General features: G+C 46.1%; 1 protein-coding gene across 8 annotated transcripts in view; it reads left to right on the forward strand.

Moving 5' to 3' along the window:
* The window catches only part of LOC123759382 (protein trapped in endoderm-1), a 226,902-nt gene that overhangs the window by 153,954 nt on the left and 48,010 nt on the right, over positions 1-24,938 (forward strand). For 5 of the 8 annotated variants that reach the window (XR_011229355.1, XM_069328987.1, XM_045744364.2 and 2 more), the window contains exons 2-4: positions 12,364-12,706; positions 14,209-14,464; positions 24,482-24,602. Coding sequence is in view for 7 of the 8 variants with exons in the window: in XM_069328987.1 (XP_069185088.1) it covers positions 12,403-12,706; positions 14,209-14,464; positions 24,482-24,602 (681 nt within the window). In the remaining variant the exon portion in view is untranslated. Of the gene's footprint in view, positions 1-10,178; positions 10,762-12,345; positions 12,707-14,208; positions 14,465-24,481; positions 24,603-24,938 lie in introns of those variants that run through there. The other 3 variants (XM_069328988.1, XM_045744354.2, XM_069328989.1) reach the window with 3 other exon arrangements.

The raw sequence follows: 24,938 nt of genomic DNA on the forward strand, positions 1-24,938 counted from the left end.
AGGAGTTATGAGTGAAATTTATTGCTCGGTGAGCGTGTTTGAGCGTTGCCGGCGTGAGCGCGGGAGGTGGCATGAGCGTTGCCGGCGTGAGCGCGGGAGGTGGCATGAGCGTTGCCGGCGTGAGCGCGGGAGGTGGCATGAGCGTTGCCGGCGTGAGCGCGGGAGGTGGCATGAGCGTTGCCGGCGTGAGCGCGGGAGGTGGCATGAGCGTTGCCAGCGTGAGCGCGGGAGGTGGCATGAGCGTTGCCAGCGTGAGCGCGGGAGGTGGCATGAGCGTTGCCAGCGGGAGTTGGCATGAGCGTTGCCGGCGTGAGCGCGGGAGGTGGCATGAGCGTTGCCAGCGTGAGCGCGGGAGGTGGCATGAGCGTTGCCAGCGTGAGCGCGGGAGGTGGCATGAGCGTTGCCAGCGGGAGTTGGCATGAGCGTTGCCGGCGTGAGCGCGGGAGGTGGCATGAGCGTTGCCAGCGTGAGCGCGGGAGGTGGCATGAGCGTTGCCGGCGTGAGCGCGGGAGGTGGCATGAGCGTTGCCAGCGGGAGTTGGCATGAGCGTTGCCGGCGTGAGCGCGGGAGGTGGCATGAGCGTTGCCAGCGTGAGCGCGGGAGGTGGCATGAGCGTTGCCGGCGTGAGCGCGGGAGGTGGCATGACTGTTGCCAGCGGGAGTTGGCATGAGCGTTGCCGGCGTGAGCGCGGGAGGTGGCATGAGCGTTGCCGGCGTGAGCGCGGGAGGTGGCATGAGCGTTGCCGGCGTGAGCGCGGGAGGTGGCATGAGCGTTGCCAGCGGGAGTTGGCATGAGCGTTGCCGGCGTGAGCGCGGGAGGTGGCATGAGCGTTGCCGGCGTGAGCGCGGGAGGTGGCATGAGCGTTGCCAGCGTGAGCGCGGGAGGTGGCATGAGCGTTGCCAGCGTGAGCGCGGGAGGTGGCATGACTGTTGCCAGCGTGAGCGCGGGAGGTGGCATGAGCGTTGCCAGCGTGAGCGCGGGAGGTGGCATGAGCGTTGCCAGCGGGAGTTGGCATGAGCGTTGCCGGCGTGAGCGCGGGAGGTGGCATGAGCGTTGCCAGCGTGAGCGCGGGAGGTGGCATGAGCGTTGCCAGCGTGAGCGCGGGAGGTGGCATGAGCGTTGCCAGCGGGAGTTGGCATGAGCGTTGCCGGCGTGAGCGCGGGAGGTGGCATGACTGTTGCCAGCGTGAGCGCGGGAGGTGGCATGAGCGTTGCCAGCGTGAGCGCGGGAGGTGGCATGAGCGTTACCAGCGTGAGCGCGGGAGGTGGCATGACTCGCACTCCTCAATTTTTTTTTGCTTTAGAAGCATAATATATGAACAAAATAATGTAACTATATAGTGTAGGCTACAACCTGCATCTCTCATAGTTACAATACGAGCTGCCATCCTCCTGAAATAATAGTACTTATACCGCTGTAACTATTTGCTCCACAGTACCAAGATGTAGTGAGGTACCAAAAGGAAACCGCTTTTTGTACTATTCATTTTATCATTCATAAAAATAAAGCTAAAAAAACACACACTTAATGTAAACCTCCTCCTATGACACATACAGGGTGTATCCTAACACATGTGTACACACACACACACACACACACCTGCTGTGACAGTCTGTTGTGCCAAGCATTAGAGAAGTCTTTGAAGATGAAGAGATTTATTTTCAGAAAGACGGGGGCTCATCCCCCCTCTACCCCCCCCCCCCCCCCCACAGTACCATCGTGATGTAAGATCCTTCATGAGACCGTCAAAGGCAGCATACACAGATCGCTTCACAGAAACCTTCAATATATAGAACAAGTACATGGACGGATAATCTGGTCAAGATGCTAGAGAAAGTGGACCTGAAATGAACCATTAAACACAAAGGAGACGATAGACCATACCTTGAGGTTACCTTGAGGTGCTTCCGGGGCTTAGCGTCCCCGCGGCCCGGTCGTCGACCAGGCCCTCCTGGTTGCCGTATCAACACTTTCGACAGCCTCCTCCATGGGAAGACTCGAGTCTAAAGATAATCATTGAAGGATTACCGGAATAAAATAGGCATGCGACTCTTAGAGGCTCAAAACAATCATTGAAAATATAATGAAAAGCATCTCAAGACCTACAATGAATCACATCATCACAGATCAGTTGATCAAAATAGAAATTCTGGTGGGGCAGCAGTTAACACTAACAACCATGAAGCTTACTGGAGCTTGAACAGTGGGTGCTCAACATTGCAAACAGAATTATATGCCCTGAAGGAGGCTATAAATTATACAATTGAGAATAATTTACAAAATGTGACCATTCATACCTAAATCTTCGCTCCAGGCATTGTTATCCAGTCAGCACAGAGATAATATACAACTCATCACAGAAATCCAACATATAGGAAAAGAAGCCCATAATCTAGGGCTGTCAATTACCCTAAATTGGATACCAAGTCACATTGGCATAGAGGGTAATGAAAAGGCAGACTCACTAGCAAAAACTGCTACTTTTCTACCTGTTGTACACGTTCAAATACCTCCAAGTTTCTCACAGATTAAGGAGCAAATCAAGAAGAAAATACTCCCAACTATCAAAAGTCGCCACAGAGCCAAAGTAGCGGAAGGAAGATCCACTGTGATATGTTACGAACAAGCCACTGGGTACTACTCTTTCAAGCCTGACAAAAAGAAATCCAGAGACATTGCAGTAACCATACACAGACTCAGACTTGGTTACAAGTGCTGCTGGGAGGTAATGAACCCAATAGTTAGTGTCATATCTGTTGAACAGATGCAGAAATGCTACTAAATTAAATTACATTTATTACAGTACTTACTGGAATGTGAAGCAACTGAAGCCTTGTGCATCAAACTCAACATTCAACCAATAAGAGCAGCTGCATTAAATGCAAAATCCACAGCGACTACAATGGTTAAAAAAGCAGTTAAAAAATGGAACACCCTAGTGAACACTGTGCATCTATATCCGCCACCAAGATAATATTATTAAAGCAAAAGACAAAAAATCAGTGCAAAAAGAAGGATACTGTACCTTCATTTAAAACTTTGACCCAAATATCACAGTAACAAAGTTATCGTGAATAACCGAACTCAGTTACGGGCTCACCAAAGTCCGTGCTACATAGACACTTAAGGGGGTAGAAATAGCCTAAGCTACTCTATCCCTTTGAGATGTATTTCTTTCTTATCTCAATAAACATTCTTGAACATAGACACTTTGTTCCCAGTAGCTGAATCTAAAACAGCAACAGCTACAAAATCCACGACGACTACTGGGGATACAAGTGTAGGGAAGCAGGACGGATCCTTCGCCTGGTCGTCCGCCTCGACCACCTCTGCGACACCTTGAAGAAGGAAATTCGACAAGATTGTCAACTTCTTGGAACTGGGATAAGGAAACCAATCCCCCCTTGTAACACCCGGACATCTTTGCCCCCTAGACCGGCCGACTGTGGCCAGCCTCGACTATAAGCAACGTGTGTACCCCATCAATTCACCGTTTGTTGTTGTTTAAGTTTCAGGATCTCGGAACAAAAAGTTCCAAGTAGCACGGGCTATGGTGAGCCCGTAGTGGACTTACCTGGCACAGGAGCGGGGCAAGTAGCACGGGCTATGGTGAGCCCGTAGTGGACTTACCTGGCACAGGAGCGGGGCAAGTAGCACGGGCTATGGTGAGCCCGTAGTGGACTTACCTGGCACAGGAGCGGGGGAAGTAGCACGGGCTATGGTGAGCCCGTAGTGGACTTACCTGGCACAGGAGCGGGGCAAGTAGCACGGGCTATGGTGAGCCCGTAGTGGACTTACCTGGCACAGGAGCGGGGCAAGTAGCACGGGCTATGGTGAGCCCGTAGTGGACTTACCTGGCACAGGAGCGGGGGAAGTAGCACGGGCTATGGTGAGCCCGTAGTGGACTTATCTGGCACAGGAGCGGGGGAAGTAGCACGGGCTATGGTGAGCCCGTAGTGGACTTACCTGGCACAGGAGCGGGGGAAGTAGCACGGGCTATGGTGAGCCCGTAGTGGACTTACCTGGCACAGGAGCGGGGCTGTAACTTGACAATGATGTAATTCACCGGTCTGACCAGCCGTATGGTCTTGGATTGCATTGGCGCGTCCACGGACCCCATCCCCACGTCTCCAGTACCAGCTGTTGATACTGATAATGGCGCCAAAGTGCCTCCACTTACGGGCTCACCATAGCCCGTGCTACTTGGGAATGTTGTTCCAGTAGCTGATTAAAACAATAACAACAACTACAAGACCAGCAACAATAGCTAAAGTGAGAGCCGTCACTGAACAAGAATGTTATCAGATACCAAACGAAATGTTTGTTGATGTTCGCGATTCTATTGTTTGGTGATACTGGCAGCACTTGGACCGGGACGGTGGTCATCAGTTTGGTGATACTGGCAGCACTTGGACCGGGACGGTGGTCATCAGTTTGGTGATACTGGCAGCACTTGGACCGGGACGGTGGTCATCAGTTTGTAAACACGCGGTAACAAAACGACTCAACAATGTCTGTACATTGTTCTATTATCTGTATCTGTATCATTATCATTGATACAATGTCTGTGTCAATGTTCTGTTACATTTTAAAAATGAAATGTGCCAGTGTGTGAGTGTGTGTGTGTGTACTCACCTAGTTGTACTCACCTAGTTGTACTCACCTAGTTGTACTCACCTAGTTGTGTCTCCAGGATCGAGCATTGACTCTTGGATCCCGCCTTTCGAGCATCGGTTGTTTACAGCAATGTCTCCTGTCCCATTTCCCTATCATACCTGGTTTTAAAATTATGAATAGTATTTGCTTCCACAACCTGTTCCTGAAGTGCATTCCATTTCCCCACTACTCTCACGCTAAAAGAAAACTTCCTAACATCTCTGTGACTCATCTGAGTTTCAAGCTTCCATCCATGTCCCCTCGTTCTGTTACTATTCCGTGTGAACATTTCGTCTTTGTCCACTCTGTTAATCCCTCTGAGTATCTTATACGTTCCTATCATGTCCCCCCTCTCCCTTCTTCTTTCTAGTGTCGTAAGGCACAGTTCCCTCAGGCGCTCCTCATACCCCATCCCTCGTAGCTCTGGGACGAGTCTCGTTGCAAACCTCTGAACCTTTTCCAGTTTCATTATATGCTTCTTCAGATGGGGACTCCATGATGAGGCGGCATACTCTAAGACTGGCCTCACGTAGGCAGTGTAAAGCGCCCTAAATGCCTCCTTACTTAGGTTTCTGAATGATGTTCTAACTTTTGCCAGTGTAGAGTACGCTGCTGTCGTTATCCTATTAATATGTTCCTCAGGAGTTAGATTAGGTGTTACGTCCACCCCCAGGTCTCTTTCACGCGTCGTTACAGGTAGGCTGTTCCCCTTCATTGTGTACTGTCCCTTTGGTCTCCTATCTCCTAGTCCCATTTCCATAACTTTACATTTGCTCGTGTTGAATTCCAGTAGCCATTTCTCTGACCATCTCTGCAACTTGTTCAGGTCCTCTTGGAGGATCCTGCAATCCTCATCTGTCACAACTCTTCTCATCAACTTTGCGTCATCCGCAAACATCGACATGTAGGACTCTACGCCTGTAAACATGTCTTTAACATATACAAGAAATAGAATTGGTCCCAGCACCGATCCTTGTGGTACTCCACTTGTTACTGTTCGCCAGTCCGACTTCTCGCCCCTTACCGTAACTCTTTGGCTCCTTCCTGTTAGGTAGTTCCTTATCCATGCTAGGACCTTTCCCCCCACCCCCGCCTGCCTCTCGAGCTTGAACAGCAGTCTCATGTGCGGTACTGTATCAAAGGCTTTTTGGCAGTCCAGAAATATGCAGTCTGCCCAACCATCTCTGTCCTGTCTTATCCTCGTTATTTTATCATAGAATTCCAGAAGGTTTGTTAGGCACGATAGGCACGATTGTGTGTGTGTGTGTGTGTGTGTGTGTGTGTGTGTGTGTGTGTGTGTGTGTGTGTGTGTGTGTGTGTGTGTGTGTATAATATTGATCGTCTATGATCAGTTGGTGCGGTGATCACGGTACTGTGTACGTTTGCGGGTGATCCTAGACGTCATGGGGTTCGAATCCTGGTCGGGTCATTTAGAGTTCTTAGTGATCTATGGCTTCATATGGCAAGCCATAGATCACTGAGATCTCTATATGACGGGTCGACTCCTGACCTGCTGCTGATCTACAGATGGGGCCTGAAAGCTGAGTGGACAGTGCTTGGGATTCGTAGTCCTGAGGTTCCGAGTTCGATCACCGGTGAAGGCGGAAACAAATGGGCAGTTTCTTTCACTCTGATGCACCTGTTCACCTAGCAGCAAATAGGTACCTGGGAGTTAGACAGCTGCTACGGGCTGTTTCCTGGAGGTGTGCAACAAAAAGGAGGCCTGGTCGAGGACCGGGCCTCGGGGACGCTAAGCCCCGAAATCATCTCAAGATAACCTCCCCCCCCCCACGATGCAACCCCACAACAGTTGCCCAACTCCTGGGTACCTATTTACTACTAGGTGAACAGAGCCATAAGGTGAAAGAATAGATGCCCAACCATTTCTGTCCCGCTCTGAAAATCGAACCAGGGATCCTCAATTGTGAGCCGAGAACGTATAGCCACTCGGCTACCGAAACCCCCCCCCCCCCTGTATGTAGTCTTTCGTCTCCCATAAATATATTGTTATTAACAAGGTCTTAAAGGCACTACGGGCTCACCATAGCCCGTGCTACTTGGAACTTTGTTCCAGGTAGCGAATCTTTAACAACAACAACAACAAGGTCAGGTAGGCAGCATTGTGTTGCTATGGTAGTGTCAGTGAGGCATTAGTCCCTAGTATGCCCGCCTCACAGGCTGGTTGATCATACATGAGAGGCTAGGTCACTATAGCCTGCACTATCACACTATGGCAAGCCTATGATAATATGTTTTTGATTTATGTATTTATTTATTTATATATATACAAGAAGGTACATTGGGATTGTGAGGATACATAGCATAGTAATTACATTCTTGTAGGAAATGTATATGTTTATCTCTGAGAATGTTTGGTAATATGTTTATTGTTTGTGATGTGTGTCTATGTATGTATTAACACGATGTACTGAACGGGGTGAGAATAGCTTGAGCTACCTCATCCCTTTGTGTGTATTTTACCTCAATAAACTTATTTCAATTTCAATTTCAATTTCAATACATTCTTGTAAAGCCACTAGTACGCGCAGCGTTTCGGGCAGGTCCTTAATCTAAGAAACTGTTCCAATATCCGCGAGTGACTGCAACAGTTAACGACACTCACCGGTAACTGTCGTGTCCGTTGGTGGCAACTTTTGAATTTGAAATTCAAGTGTGACAGATGTTCGATGTTTCTGTTTCACCAGTTATGGTAATTATATTATCATTCAGCTGGCAGCTGTTATTTTGTGGTAAAGAATGATTAATTAGAATCGTCGTTATAGTAACAAAAATGGCTTACTCTTTTAGACCAAAATTTAATTTAACGTTTTTTATTTGCCACAAAAGACCTTAATGAATTGCTAATTGACTAATTAAATGCTCGTTTGGTTTCTGTGTTTTATATCTGAGGTAATTAGCTTACGGGAAACCTTTTAATCGTTTGTTATAAAGTATTCGGAAGAATTTCTTTGACGGGAGTGAAAAAATTTAGTTTGTGTAATAATATATTAATATATGTAATATATATGCTCACATATATACACATACACACATGTACAGGATAGTGTACCAAGCAGTGCCCAGGTCTCTCCCCCCCCCCACCCCTTTACCCCTCTATTTCACTCTCTCGCCAAATGTAATATTTCGAAGACGTGACAACGGCTGAAACTCTACGGAAATCAAATCCTCGATATCAGACTTTTTAAGAAAACCAGCGAGAGTCGCTACAGGTGCCAATATCTCTTTAGTTTGACACTGGGGCCGACCCCGACTGGCCTGTGACACTCACACACCCCTCAAGTTTCATCTTGCAAAGTTGGGTGAGGCTTTGTGTCTGGCCTCATACTGTGGACAGATAGTATGAGGTTATGTTATGTAGATATACCAGCCCGTCCTCTTGTCTTGGTAGCACTTACACTAACGATGAGGACCATAGTACATATACCGACGTACAACGATGAGGACCATAGTACATATACCGACGTACAACGATAAGGACCATAGTACATATACCGACGTACAACGATGAGGACCATAGTACATATACCGACGTACAACGATAAGGACCATAGTACATATACCGACGTACAACGATGAGGACCATAGTACATATACCGACGTACAACGATGAGGACCATAGTACATATACCGACGTACAACGATAAGGACCATAGTACATATACCGACGTACAACGATAAGGACCATAGTACATATACCGACGTACAACGATAAGGACCATAGTACATATACCGACGTACAACGATAAGGACCATAGTACATATACCGACGTACAACGATAAGGACCATAGTACATATACCGACGTACAACGATAAGGACCATAGTACATATACCGACGTACAACGATAAGGACCATAGTACATATACCGACGTACAACGATAAGGACCATAGTACATATACCGACGTACAACGCAATCAGAAAGTAGAAATTGAATAGTATTATTGAATTTGATCAAACCGGAAAACTATTTTCTACTTATGTTGCAAAGTCATACTAACCTAACCTGACCTTCCTAGGCCTTATACACCCCTGAGGCCTAAATATAGTTCATGTGTGTGCTATACTAGGCCTGGGAATATTTAAGTTGGGTTTTTAGCTTCATTTTTTCGGACTGTAAAGTGAATAGTACAAAATGCTACTATCTAATTGCCTAGTACGTCAATATTTGTACTATGGTGCACAGTACAAAAAGTACTATCTAAAGAGGAGGATGGGTTATCTACACTTAGATACAGTATGTGCATACATGTGTACCTAGTACATATGTGTACCTACATATATATTGATATACCTGCTTATACATATGCTGACATATATGCATGTGAATATACCATGGTTGGAAAACCCCCGCACGCTTGGAATTACAGAGGACATATATAATTGGACAGTCCGAGGAATAGTTGACCCAAATACCCAATTGTATTTCCCGCTTTTTAATGCTTTTTTTTTAAGTGAGGCTTTTATTCCAGCAGCATATTGCCACACGTCTGAAATAATAATGAGTAAATAGAACTGAACCTGTTGGGCCTGGAGCGTGTACCTACGTTCAGCTTAGCATTGGCCGAGGGGGCGAGGCCGAGGGTCCTCGGCCCTCGGCCCACACTTGACAAACATGATAACATAAAATCCGCTATTCCTCGCTGCATCCTGTAGCCATGACGTGTGTGCTGGAGCGTCTCTCTCTCTCTCTCTCTCTCTCTCTCTCTCTCTCTCTCTCTCTCTCTCTCTCTCTCTCTCTCTCTCTCTCTCTCTCTCTCTCTCTCCATCCCTTCATCTCTTTGTTTCTCTTTTCCCCAGTGTAATATAAAATTCTTTGACTCTCTCGGCCTCCACTGGTGAAACTTATAATGAGTTGTGTGGCCACTTCTGGAGAGCAAGACTCCAGACCATTGTAAATTTGGCCAAACTTTTGAGTTCGTGAATATATTATAAATGAATAGTTAGTCATCATTGTGTAGGCTTGAGAGAGATGAGTGTGTGTGTGTGTGTGTGTGTGTGTGTGTGTGTGTGTGTGTGTGTGTGTGTGTGTGTGCTCATTGTACTCACCTAGTTGTGTTTGCGGGGGCTGAGCTCTGGCTATTTGGTCCCGCCTCTCAACCGTCAATCAACTGGTGTACAGGTTCCTGAGCCTACTGGGCTCTATCATATCTACACTTGAAACTGTGTATGGAGTCAGCCTCCACCACATCACTGCCTAATGCATTCCACCTGTTAATTACTCTGACACTGAAAAAGTTCTTTCTAACGTCCCTGTGGCTCATCTGGGTACTCAGTTTTCACCTGTGTCCCCTTGTTCGCGTAAACCCCCCCCCCCTCCCCACCGTGTTAAACAGTTTATCTTTATCTACCCTGTCAATTCCTCCGAGAATTTTGTAATTAGTGATCATGTCTGCCCGAGCCCTCCAGTTTTCCAGCGACGTGAGGTGCATTTCAAGCAGCTTTTCCTTGGCTGCTATCGCCTGCTCGGCTTCCTGTGTGTGTTGTCGTGATATGAGCCACCGTAGCCTAGGCTCCATCATGAAAGGCGTGCCGGACATGCCCTCCACGACGGAGGACACATGTATCCTACTAGGAGATAGATCAACTGTGGAAACAGAGGTGATGAATAATGTTGGGAATGATTAGTGTTACTACTGAGAGAAGTGGACAATTCCAGGAGACCGGTGGGCCGGTAGATTTCAAAACGTAGAGATAGGCTGGACCAATCACCATCTTGGAAGACGGTGACGTCACGCCGGCGGGAAAACCGCCCCTTCACCTCCGAAATGCAAGAGAGAGACTTTGTTGTGGCCTGTCTAGTTGCCCGAGCTCGTTCCTGCGATTATGAACCCGTGAAACGGACTGAACCATATTTACGTCAAGGCGGAAAGATTTAGGAAAACGAAATTAGTAGCTGCTCTTGACAAATAGCGGATTCGCCGTGTTTGAAGAAGAAAGATGTGCTGTGGGGAGTGTCTGGACGCAGTGACATGTTGACTGACCCACGAAAGCCGTCGTGTGTATCTAAAGTACACTCAGAACTTCAGCCAGTAGACAGTGGCTGGTGGGACGCACTGAGGAGGTACGCCTACAGGGACCGTAAGGTAAGGGGGAACTGCAGTGCCTTTATGATGAAACTAAAGTGGTTGCCGCGGGACTAAGAAATATCGAGAGAGCGGCTGGTACGGCAGCGCTACCAAGAAAAGGTTTACATATATATATTCAGAGTGGTTGAGAGGGATCTCCCTTAAATGATACTTTGGAGTGGTACAAAAGAGGCCGAGATTTGTAGCCCCGACCCGTAGTGAGGTTCCCAAGTTTTGGGTCTGTGAGGCGGGACCTGGAGGGCGTGTGTGTGTGGTGGGAAGACGCCCCTGGGAAGTGGATCAAGTGACACTTAAGTAGTTATATATAACCATACAGGTGAATTTGTCGAGTGGACTGAGTGACAAGATAAATTATATATATACGATATAGTATCACTGACCAACGGACTACCAGAAGAGACCTGTGGTGCGCGAGCGTAGCCTAGCAAGTGTCTCAGAGCGCAGGAGTTGCTGGGCCTCGCCCGACCCGCGAGAAAACACATAAAAGTCCCAACCGGATGATTTTACTTGATACTGGATTTGTCCTTCATGGGAGTGGCCTTCCGGGAACCTCGCTGAACAGGTCTCGAAAAGGCGAGTCCACGGAGATCTTACATGACTATATTCTAATGTTAAGTAACCAGAAGACTACGTAGCCCGGAGCCCACAGGCTACTGGGGATATTATCGGGAGATTTTTTTATATCACCTGTTATCACGAGGGGATTGTCGGTCCCAGGTCATGCACGTATGTACGTGTCCAGAGGATTAATCGATTTTTTCAGGAGCGAAAGTGTGCTGAAAGGAACACTAGGCTGCAGGATTCTCTGTGGAATATACATGTGTTGATATGTTTAAACTTGATCTATGTTATGTCCTTTCTATTATGTGATGCTTACAGTGCTGATGAGGCCAGTTATTCACGATAGGCTACGATACGCGGATATTATAATGCTTACGGCAGTACTAATATTTGTGTGAGTCATTCATGTGTGCTTAGAATTTGCATTGTAATATAATTATTTAGTCGCGTGTATATATATATATATATATATATATATATATATATATATATATATATATATATATATATATATATACACATATATTGATGATATTGACAAGAGTTGCAGGGGAATTATTATGGATATATGATATTTGAAGAGTATGTATAAACATCTTTGTGTTTATTATTGTTCCTGCCTTGTGCCTTGCGACCTTGGGTTAGATATAAGCTAAGCTAGCGTGGTCTGAACAGCAAGAGGGAGATTTACTGAGAGAGAGGAGGCCTAGGCTGACATTGCACTGTGAGTAACTGACGTACAGGTGGTCAGCGGTCTTCTGTCCGCCTCAATTTGAAAACTGCTTGAAGTACTCTATGGTCAGGACAACCGCTTTTCTCTCCTAGACTATTTTGAGTTATAATTTTATGTAGGAACGTGGACGGAGCTTTGTGTTTGCGGTGAGTTTGAAGGTGGGAGACGTCGAGGTTACTCCCAGAGGTCACCAGGACCTCTGGTGACCGGTGTGTTATGATGTCAATATCTAAATGCTTCTTTGTTTTTATTAATATTATATAATGTGTCTGTGGAGACCTCACCAGGTGTTCTTGTCTTCACAGATCGTTGGTGCGGGCGCGCGGGCGTGCTGACCCGGCAGGATGGACTTCACATCCACCTCCATGGCCCTCGACCCCGAGGGCGTCGCCAGCTACACGGCCTCCAGCCTCGAATCTGCCATCTCCTCGACCCGGGTGTCCGGCAGCGGCCTGACGGACATGGCCGTCCTGACCAACCTGACGGCTGCCGTGGCCGCCCTGGCCTCCACCACCTCCACGCCCTGGGAGGACACCACCATCGAGGGCGGCCAGGCGGGCGGTGGGCACAGTACCCCCAAGTACCCGTACAATATGCTGGGCTTCACTGCTGCCAGCGCCTTCATTATCTCCATCCTCGGCACCTTTGGTGAGTTTCTTCCCTCCTTCTCTCTACGTTGTTCTTCCCTCCCTCCCTCTCTCTCTCTCTCTCTCTGTTGCTTTTCCCTCCCTCTCTCTACGCTGCTCTTCCTTCCCTCTCTCTGTTGCTTCTCCCTCCCTCCCTCTCCCTCTGCCCTGCACCTCACACTCTCTGTGTTACCTCACCTGGGAGCCCCACCATACTCTGTGTTACCTCACCTGGGAGCCCCACCATACTCTGTGTTACCTCACCTGGGAGCCCCACCATACTCTGTGTTACCTCACCTGGGAGCCCCACCATACTCTGTGTTACCTCACCTGGGAGCTCCACCATACTCTGTGTTACCTCACCTGGGAGCCCCACCATACTCTGTGTTGCCTCACCTGGGAGCCCCACCATACTCTGTGTTACCTCACCTGGGAGCCCCACCATACTCTGTGTTGCCTCACCTGGGAGCCCCACCATACTCTGTGTTATCTCACCTGGGAGCCCCACCATACTCTGTGTTGCCTCACCTGGGAGCCCCACCATACTCTGTGTTACCTCACCTGGGAGCCCCACCATACTCTGTGTTGCCTCACCTGGGAGCCCCACCATACTCTGTGTTACCTCACCTGGGAGCCCCACCATACTCTGTGTTACCTCACCTGGGAGCCCCACCATACTCTGTGTTACCTCACCTGGAAGCCCCACCATACTCTGTGTTACCTCACCTGGGAGCCCCACCATACTCTGTGTTACCTCACCTGGGAGCCCCACCATACTCTGTGTTACCTCACCTGGGAGCCCCACCTACAAAACTCACATTTCATTCATTTCATTTCTTTATTATGCACCCAATACCCATCCCGTGGGCGGTGTTGAAAAGGGTTACAGAGGCACATAATGGGCTCAGGGACTCAACCCCATAGTTTGTTTAGCTAAGCAAGTGACAAGCTTGTGAAGCTAGTTATACAATTGTTGATAACTAACTATATATATATATATATATATATATATATATATATATATATATATATATATATATATATATATAGTATATATATATATATATATATATATATATATATATATATATATATATATATATATATATATATATATATATATAATTATAAAAACGAAAACACCTCACCCCTGAAGGAATCGAACCCAGACATCCAGGACTCCATGCACGTTATTGTGAGGTGTGGGGGGGGGGGGTTGATGAGGGCGTGTGTTGACGCCCTCGAGTGAGTGTCAGGGAGGTCGTGATGATCAATTATTGATCACACCTGGTCATGTTACTCACCCCCTCATACACCTTCCGTCCCCCCCCCCCCCCGCACACACTCTCCCCGCCCACTACACACACACACTTCCCCCCCCCCCCCCCCACACAAACACACACACACTCCCTCCCACACACACACACACACACTTCCCCCCCCTCCCACACAAACACACACTCCCACACACACACACACACACTCACTCCCCGCTCCTCATACCGTCTCTGCCTCACCCTACAGGTAACCTGCTGACCATCATCGCCTTACCCCTGAGCAAGAAGCTGCGGACGACGGCCACGGCCTTCGTGGTGAACCTGGCGGTGGTGGAGCTGCTCTTCTGCGTGTTCATCCTGCCCATGTCGGGCGCCCAGTACCTGTACCTCCAGCAGACGAACGACTCTCTCCTCACTAACCGTGACTGTGTGTTCTTCACCTCCGTCAGGTACACGCTCACCCAGGTGGAGCTCCAGACCATCTTGGCTATAGCGTTCACCAGGTCAGTCCCCCCACAGGTTTATAGGGGGGTATGTTGTTGTTGTTGTTTTAGATTCAGCTACTCGGAACATAAGTTCCAAGTAGCACGGGCTATGGTGAGCCCGTAGTGGACTTACCTGGCACAGGAGCGGGGCAAGTAGCACGGGCCATGGTGAGCCCGTAGTGGACTTACCTGGCACAGGAGCGGGGCAAGTAGCACGGGCCATGGTTAGCCTCACTTATAGGGGGGTATGTTTGGGGGGAGAGGGGTAAGCTGGGGGGAGGGGTGTTTAATAGGGGTGATTTATGTGAGGGGGAATGTGTTTAATGAGGGGAAGGGGGCACACTGGGGGTTAATCTGGTAATTTTATTCATAAATGGTTGTTCATCTGTAAATGAGTAAATTTACACAAAATTACAGCATATTATTTACTTAAGAGAGTCATAATAACAAGATATCAGGTGATCATTATAATTTTATATTGCATAATTGACACTTGCATGAGAGAACAGGTGCCATATATCACTCCGTCCTCAGGCCAGGCTCATTAATGCACCGCCCCACCTCCCCCCCCCCTCCCCCAAGACGCATTCATCAATCTTAACATATTGTGTGTTAAAAATACGTTCGTTTTCATATATAAATTAATATTATTATATAGTAAAGTTCTATGTGCAGTTAGACATAGGTTAGGTTAGGTCTTCAAGTTGTGTTGGTGATTGTTTGTATTTGTAGTACGCGGGTGAAGCATTTACAGAGTTGCGGTTCGAACAGCGGTGGTCGACGAAGCACTGTTCGAACTTTATCAGTTGTGCAGCAGCCAGCCCGTCCTCCAAACAAAGATCCAAAAGTGATTCCATGCACCCGCCAAACCCCCTGTTTATAATAATAATAATAATAATAATAATAATAATAATAATTTTTATTTAGGCAAAGGTACATACATAAAGAGATTTTACAAAGTTTGTTGGCTTTATAGATAAGAGCTAGTACATACAATGCCTAAAGCCACTATTACGCAAAGCGTTTCGGGCAGGAAAAAACACTAATGACTAAAGCTTAAAACTAATGGGTAAAAAGAAAAAAATGCGTTGAGTACAAATAAAAATAGAGGTAAAAGAGGGGGGAACATTGTTGAAAAAGCAGCACAAATACAATTACAAATTATTACAGAAAATTACATTAAAACAGCGTTGATTTGAAAAACAAAAAACAAACAAAAAACATACATGGGTTGACAACAGAGGGGTAAGGTGGGTTACAGGGAATTTATTAGGTATAGCTTCGTTTTTAACTTAAACTGGTTGAGAGAGGTACAGTCTTTAACATGGTTGGGAAGGTCATTCCACATTCTGGGCCCCTTGATTTGTAGAGCATTTCTGGTTTGATTAAGTCGTACTCTAGGAATATCAAAACTGTATTTATTTCTGGTGTGGTGCTCATGGGTTCTGTTACAACCTTCTATGAAGCTTTTGAGATCAGGATTGGCATTACAGTTTAGCGTTTTATATATTGTGACGGTAACGCGTTGGTGTTCGGCTGTTTAAGGCTAGGGGTATGGCCTCGTCACATAGTTATAAAAAAAAATAGAAAAACTGGAACTTCGTCTGTGGTAAGGTAAGGAGAAGACACACAAAACACAAGTAAACTTTAACAATGAAATTTTAATTACGTTAAATAAATCAAAACATGAATAAAATGGACAAACAAATTCGTATAATAAAATCAATCAATCAAAATAATAAGAATAATTAAATGACACAATGAAAAGTTACGTTAAGATAAAATAACAAGTGCAACACAAAATTAAAGGGAGGTGCTGGAATATTGGCTTTAAGCTACCACCTCTCTCAGTACACGCTAACGTCTAGCCGGGAGGAGTGATAACTGCGAAAGCACAGAATATTCTGAGGTCTGAGGTCATGGCGACCCCAGACATCAAGTAGTATGGGGGGGCGAGTGCAGGTGCAGCCAGGCCGGCGACCAATCAGCGGAGCCGGTAGCGATCAACAGGTAGTTTGGCGGTTTGAGTCTGAACAGGTGTCCCTGGCTGCAACGTTTTGCGCTCTGGCAAACCTTGCTGGTGTTGTTGTCGTTGTTGGACATTTCTTCCATAGTAGTTTTATATAATTGCAACGACGTAATTGTGGAGGGAAGAGCAGGCTCAATCTCTTGAAGGAGATTATCGTCACAACTCTCCCCCGAAGCCTGCGGTTCTGGAAGAAGTACGTCGTTATGTGGTGGAGTATTAGATGGAGTCGCTTCTACTTCATAAACTCTGGAGAGATCATGGGCTAAGATGTTGTCAGACTCTTGGTATAGCGTGTCTCCAGGTTGAATTTCTGCAGGTAGCAAGCCCATAGTAGAAGACGTTGAGATGGGAAGTGGGCGTGCTGCAGGTGGTGTAGGGTGGTGTGGTCCGTATTGGTGGACCGAGCACTTTTCAGGTGTGGAGTGAAGTGCTGAAGCTTCAGGATGAGGAAGAGTAGCTCCTTGCCAATTGTTCCGTAGTTCCTTGTAGCAGTAGTCGCTGACAGGTGTATTCTTCTCGCCTCGTTGCTGCATCACGACACCACCATCGTCGGTACCATTGGCGTCGACATGGAGGATGAAGGGCTTATCTGACGAGGTGAGAGTGGAATTAGAAGAAGGCAAAGGAGCACGATTATTATCCTGAAAGCATTTGGGAAGATCATTAAGGATTTTGGAATTAGAAAGCGCTGACTCCTTGTCAGTGCTTTCGGGAGGAGAAGCTGGGAAGGTCTCACTGTGGATGTAGGGTTCTGTGAAGGTGGAATAATTAGTCAGGACAGTGGGAGGAGTACCATTATATTGCTTCAGGAGGTTGACGTGGCACAGCTGGGTCTTCCACCGCCTATCTGGAGTCTCTATTACGTAGTTGTTATTATTCCTGCACTCTTTGACGCAGTAGGGTCCTGAAAACCTGTTTTGTAAAGGTGAACCTGGGATAGGGAAGTAGGTAAGGACGAAGTCTCCCGGCTTGAATTTTCGTACTTTGCTGGTCTGGTCGTAATGAGTCTTCATTCTCACCTGGGCTTTCAATAGATTATTATGGGCAAAACGGTGGACTCTCTCTAGAATGTGTTGAAGGTTTTGAAGAAACTGGGGCACATTCTGATGCTCACTGAAGGTGGCATCTCTGAGAGAGTCTTTGAAAGCCTTAAGGGGAGTACGGCACTTACGGCCGTAGAGCATCTCATAAGGAGATACTCCTAGGGACTCATTGGGGAGACTTCTGAAAATACACATTATAAGGTCAATCTGCTTATCCCAATCCTTCGAGGTTTCACTACAAAACTTTTTCAAGAGTGCTTTGATGGTCTGATGACTACGTTCAAGAGAACCCTGTGAAGCAGGATGATAGGGGCTGGACAATACCTGTTTGATGTTGAACTCCTCCAGTGTCCTTTTGAAGAGATCACTGGTGAAGTTGGTACCACAGTCACTTTGAATCTCCCTGGGAAATCCGTATTGAGTGAAGATCTTCAATAGATGTTTGATAACCGTAGCAGCCGTGATGTTCTTCACTGGAACTGCTATGGGAAATCTGGTGGTAGGACACAGGATGGTTAGGATGTAGGCGTTACCTGAACTGGTCCGAGGTAAAGGACCAACACAGTCTATTATGAGTCTGTGGAAAGGTTCCGCAGGCACCTGTATGGGAATCAGTGGCGCTCTGGGAATGGAGATGTTCGGTTTGCCTGCCATCTGACATGTATGACACTGTTTTACGTACTGTTTGACGTTATTTACCATACCTGGCCAGTAGTAGTCTTGACGAATCCCATGGTAAGTCTTGTTGAAGCCGTAGTGGGAGAACGCTCCATGGGCCAGGTGTAGAATAGTGGGCCGCAGGCTGGTGGGAATCACAAGTTGTTCGATGTTGGCCCAATCGTCCTCCTCCTTCAGTTTACTGGGTCTATATCTGCGGTAGAGTAAGTCGTTCTCTAGGAAGAACCCAGGAATACTGTCGGGTTGAGTCTCAGCCTGGAAAAACAATGGTGTTAAAGTAAGATCTTCCCTCTGCAACTTACGGAACTCCAACTTGGTCAGATGCGGGGGGAGTTTCTGAGGGTCTTGAGGGACAGCGGTAGCAGTAGAGTCAGCTGGCTGTGGACGTGCGGCTTGTGCACGGGTGGTCACGAGAACCGGAGGAGAAACTTCATCACTCTCTTGAACCTCTGCTGGAACATACTCTAGAATAGGGTTTAGTGGCACAGAGTTACACACCTGGGGTTTGTCCATGACGATCAGGTTGGTCGGTTGCAGGTCTTCTGCCAAGTCGTTGCCTAGGAGAAGTTGCACTCCAGGCATGGGAAAAGGCTTTTCCCTGACGGCGACTTGGACTTCCCCGTTCACGTAGGGGCAATCCAGGTGGACTCTGGCGAGAGGGTATGGAGTGGTAGCAGTGAGGTCAGTGATGAAGACAGTTTCTCCGGTGTAGACGATGTTGGGCACAGCCGACTTCAAGATGATCGATTGTAGAGCCGCTGTGTCCCTCAAGATCTTCAATTTGAAACGTCCCTCCGGATTTGAACCGTTGGCAGAGACAGTTCCAGTATACAGGTGGTTACTGAAAAGAGAAAGATCATTAACATTAACACCAACATTCATCACAGGCTTACCGGACTTAGGAGGAGTTGGTTTGGGTTTTTGTTGGCCAGTGGTTCCCTTGTATTGAGACTTACCACACTTATCTATGGTATGTCCATAGAGTCTACAATACTTGCAGTACAGTTGTGAACCAGCTTGATCGGGGCTCACCTTCTCGTAACTGTACCACGACTTCTTACTGGAGGATGGTTCGAGGGTCAGCCGGTGGATGAGGCTGTAAGTGTCAGCCGACTTAGCACACTTCAGGTAGTCGGTTTCTTCTTTATCTGCTAAGTAGAGGCGGACAGGAGGCGGCACACGTCTCAAGAATTCTTCAACAAGCATCAGGTTGACGAGTTCTGTAAAAGTAGAGACATGTGCTGCTTCCAGCCATTTCATGAAATACCTCCGTTTCGTGTTAGCAAACTCAAGGAAGGTAGTGGTACTTGCCTTCAGGTGGTCACGGAATTTCCTTCTATAACTTTCGGTGGAAAGTAGGTAGGCGTCCAACACTGCTTGTTTCAGAGTGTGGTAGTCATTCTCAGACGCCAAAGTACTGAGTGTGACTGCAGCTCTACCTGTAAGATGGACTCTGAGAAGTGTGGCCCATTGGTCGACAGGCCAACTGAGTTGATTAGCAAGGGTTTCAAAGGTGGTGAAAAACACATCAACTTCTGCTTCTACAAAGGATGGCATTAACTTACTTGCATGTGATATATTAAAACTGACGGGAAGATTGGCAGTAGCTTGCTGGCGTTGAGTGAAGTGGGAAGTTTCCAAGGCGATTTCGCGTTGACGACACTCTAGAGCCAGAGTCGCTTGTTGCTTGTCATGTTCGCGTTGCATCTCCAACTCGCGTTGTTTGGTTTCAAGCTGTAAGCGTTCCCGCTCCTGGAGTGTTTCAAGCTGTACTCGTTCCCGCTCACGGAGCATTGCAAACTCACGTTCCTTGAGGGCGATTTCTTCCCTTCTTAAGGCAGCCTCACGTTCTTGTTCTTCCCTTCTTAAGGCAGCCTCACGTTCTTGTTCTTCCCTTCGTATGGCAGCTGCTTCTCTTTGCTGCTCACGTTCAATCTTGGCCAGCTCTAGTTTAAGTTTCATCGTTGCCAAGTCAGTTTTATCTGCAATATAGTAAGTTTCATGAGTTTCAGAGTCTATCTTACCTTGCTCTAAATAGTAATCCAGCAACAGGTTGTGTAGGTCATTTTTGTTGGCTTGGTAGGGAACTTCTAGTTGATACTCATGTGCAAGAGTTTGTAATTCAGTCCTCTTGGCACGACTTAAAGTCCCTATTTCACCTGCTGGATTTGCACGGAAAGCTTGGAGACGAAACATGGTGAAATTAGCAAATAAAGGTACACGAATATTCAATAGTGAATGTCAGAAACAGGACAACGTGGCAACTGGTACCTATCCTGTGAGATCTTTAACAATTAAAGTTAAGTAAAAGATGTTAAATGATTAAATTAAATCAAGGGCGCAGGAAATCTTGTACCCGGTACTCATGTAAGAGGATAAGGGCAAGAAAATCCTACTAACAAATGAAACAGAGTTTCGAAAACAAATGAAACAGTAAATTGTCTCAAAAGTAAAATTGGTAGTCCAAGGATGTAGGCATACCTTGCCACGTCTCTATAGGACATAAAGCAAGTTTTTCCTACTGAATTTAATATGATACTTACAGAATTAGCGAACTTTTGTGCTCTGAAAAAGTAAGCTAATTCCCTACCGTTGTATGTATCATCATCTCTGACTGACGTGTAGGGGTGCGAGGTGTCAACTGGTGACGAGAACTGCTGCGGAGGTCCCAATTCAGCAACTAAAGTTCGAGCTAGAGGAACTATGGCCCTCTTTGTCCTCCTACAGTCAGATTGCAGAAGATTGGGTACTCTTGACCCGGGGCAGACCACAGTACCAGGGTACCAATATGATGATCTGTCAGAAATGAGAAATATTCAAGGGACATAGATGGTAAACACGAGTAATAACAAGGAGGGAGAGATGACCAATTAAGAGTATGACTGCGGCCTACAGTCACCACGTAATCCAAAGTTGTCTCACCTTCACTATATGTTACTCTCGTAATGCACAATACACCGCACCTTATAAAAAATGAAATTGAATATGAAAAATAGTAAAGCTACGTTAACAAAGTTAAATACGCTTACCATAAATTACCACTTGGCATCAGTACCTGAGTGAAGCTCCTAGGACAGGCCCCCATATAACTTGTGACGGTAACGCGTTGGTGTTCGGCTGTTTAAGGCTAGGGGTATGGCCTCGTCACATAGTTATAAAAAAAAATAGAAAAAACTGGAACTTCGTCTGTGGTAAGGTAAGGAGAAGACACACAAAACAAGTAAACTTTAACAATGAAATTTTAATTACGTTAAATAAATCAAAACATGAATAAAATGGACAAACAAATTCGTATAATAAAATCAATCAATCAAAATAATAAGAATAATTAAATGACACAATGAAAAGTTACGTTAAGATAAAATAACAAGAAGTGCAACACAAAATTAAAGGGAGGTGCTGGAATATTGGCTTTAAGCTACCACCTCTCTCAGTACACGCTAACGTCTAGCCGGGAGGAGTGATAACTGCGAAAGCACAGAATATTCTGAGGTCTGAGGTCGTGGCGACCCCAGACATCAAGTAGTATGGGGGGGCGAGTGCAGGTGCAGCCAGGCCGGCGACCAATCAGCGGAGCCGGTAGCGATCAACAGGTAGTTTGGCGGTTTGAGTCTGAACAGGTGTCCCTGGCTGCAACGTTTTGCGCTCTGGCAAACCTTGCTGGTGTTGTTGTCGTTGTTGGACATTTCTTCCATAGTAGTTTTATATAATTGCAACGACGTAATTGTGGAGGGAAGAGCAGGCTCAATCTCTTGAAGGAGATTATCGTCACAATATGTATAATACACATGAGAGAATGTGCAGTGACTTAATGTCTAACATATTCAGGGATTTGAGTAGGGGTACCGAGTGATGTCTGGGGCCAGAATTGGATATTGTCCTAATAGCAGCTTTGTGTTGAGTAATTAGAGGACGTAAATGATTTTGGGTAGTAGAGCCCCAAGCACAAATACCATAGTTGAGATATGAATAGATAAGGGAGTAATAGAGAGTCACCAGGGCAGGGCGTGGTACATAATATCTGATCTTAGAAAGAATGCCCACAGTTTTTGAAACTTTTTTTGATATGTTTAGAATGTGTCCCTGGAAATTCAGCTTGTGGTCAATGAGAATGCCAAGGAATTTGCCATCTAATTTGTTACAAATTTGGGTATTGTTTATTTTGAGATTTATTTGATTAGAGGATTTATTGCCAAACAGAATATAGAAAGTTTTGTCAATGTTAAGGGTGAGTTTGTTGGCAGTTAGCCACAGATGGACTTTATTTAGCTCAGTATTTACTGTGGCATTTAGAGCAAGGGGATCAGGACTGGAGTAAATGAAGGTTGTGTCGTCAGCAAATAGGATTGGTTTGAGGTGTTGGGAGGCATTTGGAAGGTCATTAATGTAGATGAGAAAGAGGAGAGGGCCAAGTATGCTGCCCTGGGGAACACCAATGTTGATGGGTAGGGTGGGAGAAATTGTATTATTCACAGAAACACATTGGAGCCTGTCAGTAAGGTAGGATTTGAGGTATTGTAGGGAGTGTCCTCTGACACCATAATGATGTAATTTAAGAAGAAGGTTTTGGTGGTTGACAGTATCGAAAGCTTTACGCAGGTCCACAAATAACCCAACAGGGAACTCATTTTTATCAAGAGCTGTATGAATCGAGTTAAGCATACTAATAAGTGCATCGTTAGTGCTTTTTTGGGGCCTGAAGCCATATTGGCAAGGGCTTAGTATATTGAGTTTGGCTAGATATGAGTAAAGCTGCTTATAGATTAGTTTTTCACAAATTTTTGACAAGTTTGGCAGGATTGATATAGGTCTGTAGTTGTTAACATCTGTGAGATCACCACATTTGTGGACAGGCGTTACTCTCGCTTTTTTTAGAATATCTGGAAAGGTTTGGAGTTCAAGTGACTTGTTGAAGAGCAAAGCAATAGCAGGGGCTAAAGATCTGGAGGCTTTTTTGTAGATTAAAGTTGGTATCTCCTCAAGGGCACCAGACTTGGTTTTAAGGGAAAGGATTATCTCATTGACGTCAATGGAATTAATAGGCTTTAGGTACAGAGACTGGGGATAGTTCCCTGTAAGATAGACCTTAATGTCAGTACTGGAAGATGGAATATGGAATATGGAATATTCCATAATATGGAATATGATTATGAATGAAAAGCGGTTTACACACGACTCACAACTGCTGACGTTCGAACATATCCGGAACAAGTGCTTCACTGACGAATTTTGTTCGAATCACAACGCTATAAATGCTTCACCCACGTACTACAAATACAAATAATCGCCAACCGAACCTAAACACCTAACCTAACCTAACCTATGCCTATATTTGTACAATATACTAATATATTATAATAAAAATTTATATTTGAGAAAATTCTTGTTTTGAATGAACAGCATGTTAAAATTTATGAATGCGTCTGTGGGGTCGACCGCTAGATGTAATGGACTTGAGTCGAGGACGGGTTGTTCGAATCACAACTCTGTAAATGCTTCACCCACGTATTACAAATGCAAATAATCGCCAACAGAACCTAAACACCTAACCTAACCAGTGCCTATAAATGTACAATATGCTGATATATAATAATATTAATTTATATTTGAGAAAATTCCTATTTTGAATGAACAGCATGTTAAAATTGATTAATGCATCTTTGAGGTCGACCGCTGGATAGAATGAACTTGGTGTGAGGACGGGTTGTGCTATAGTGTGAAGCTGGCCCGGGGTGTAGGTGATCCATAGTGGGAGCTGTTTATTTAATCAGGTTCCTCAAGGTGATTTAGAATATAGTTTGATGCTTCAAGTAACTAATCAAAGATTAATGTTAAGCTTTTCTGGGGTGAAAGTTAGCGGGTAGAGATGAGATGTGAGTTTAGGAACTGATACAATCGACTTGAGAATGGTCCAAGACGGACCGAAACGTCGTCGTCCCTTTAACTTCTAGTGTGTGGTCTGGTCAACTGATACAGCATTAGTGCTTCTGAACAACCCAGCGGGTGTTCATCCTATTGGGGCTGCTATGGCGGCATGTTCACTCACAGAGTGCCCGTCGCTGCCCAATAAGCTCCTCCTTCGAGGGTAAAAGTTACAAAATAAATCTGCGCGTCTCGCTGCTGCGACAACTAGAGGAATATACTACATTAACCAGCCTTGTTTAAGAATATCTGATCTCTTCCCTCCAGTATTTTGATACTAATATCACATGAGGGTGTGTGTTGGGGGGGATGTATAAAGTTTGTGTATATATGTGTTGAGCGTGTGTGTGTGTCCGCCGGCAGGGCGCTGGCTGTGAGCGTGCCCAAGCTGTACACGGCCATCAACCGACCCACCATCATGGGCTGCTACATCGCCGGCATCTGGATGTACTCCCTTTTCCTCAAGCTCCCTCCTGCACTCGGGGTAAGTCACTCCCTCGTCGTATGTTACCTTGCACTCTCTGGGGTCTATGTCACCTTACAGCTTCAGGGATCTATGTCACCTTTCAGATTATGGGGTCTATGTCACCTTACAGCTTCAGGGATCTATGTCACCTTACAGATTATGGGGTCTATGTCACCTTACAGCTTCAGGGGTCTATGTCACCTTACAGATTATGGGGTCTATGTCACCTTACAGCTTCAGGGGTCTATGTCACCTTACAGATTATGGGGTCTATGTCACCTTACAGCTTCAGGGGTCTATGTCACCTTACAGCTTCTGGGGTCTATGTCACCTTACAGATTATGGGGTCCTTGT

Source organism: Procambarus clarkii, chromosome 22, assembly GCF_040958095.1.
Source record: "Procambarus clarkii isolate CNS0578487 chromosome 22, FALCON_Pclarkii_2.0, whole genome shotgun sequence".
Lineage (NCBI taxonomy): Eukaryota > Metazoa > Arthropoda > Malacostraca > Decapoda > Cambaridae > Procambarus > Procambarus clarkii.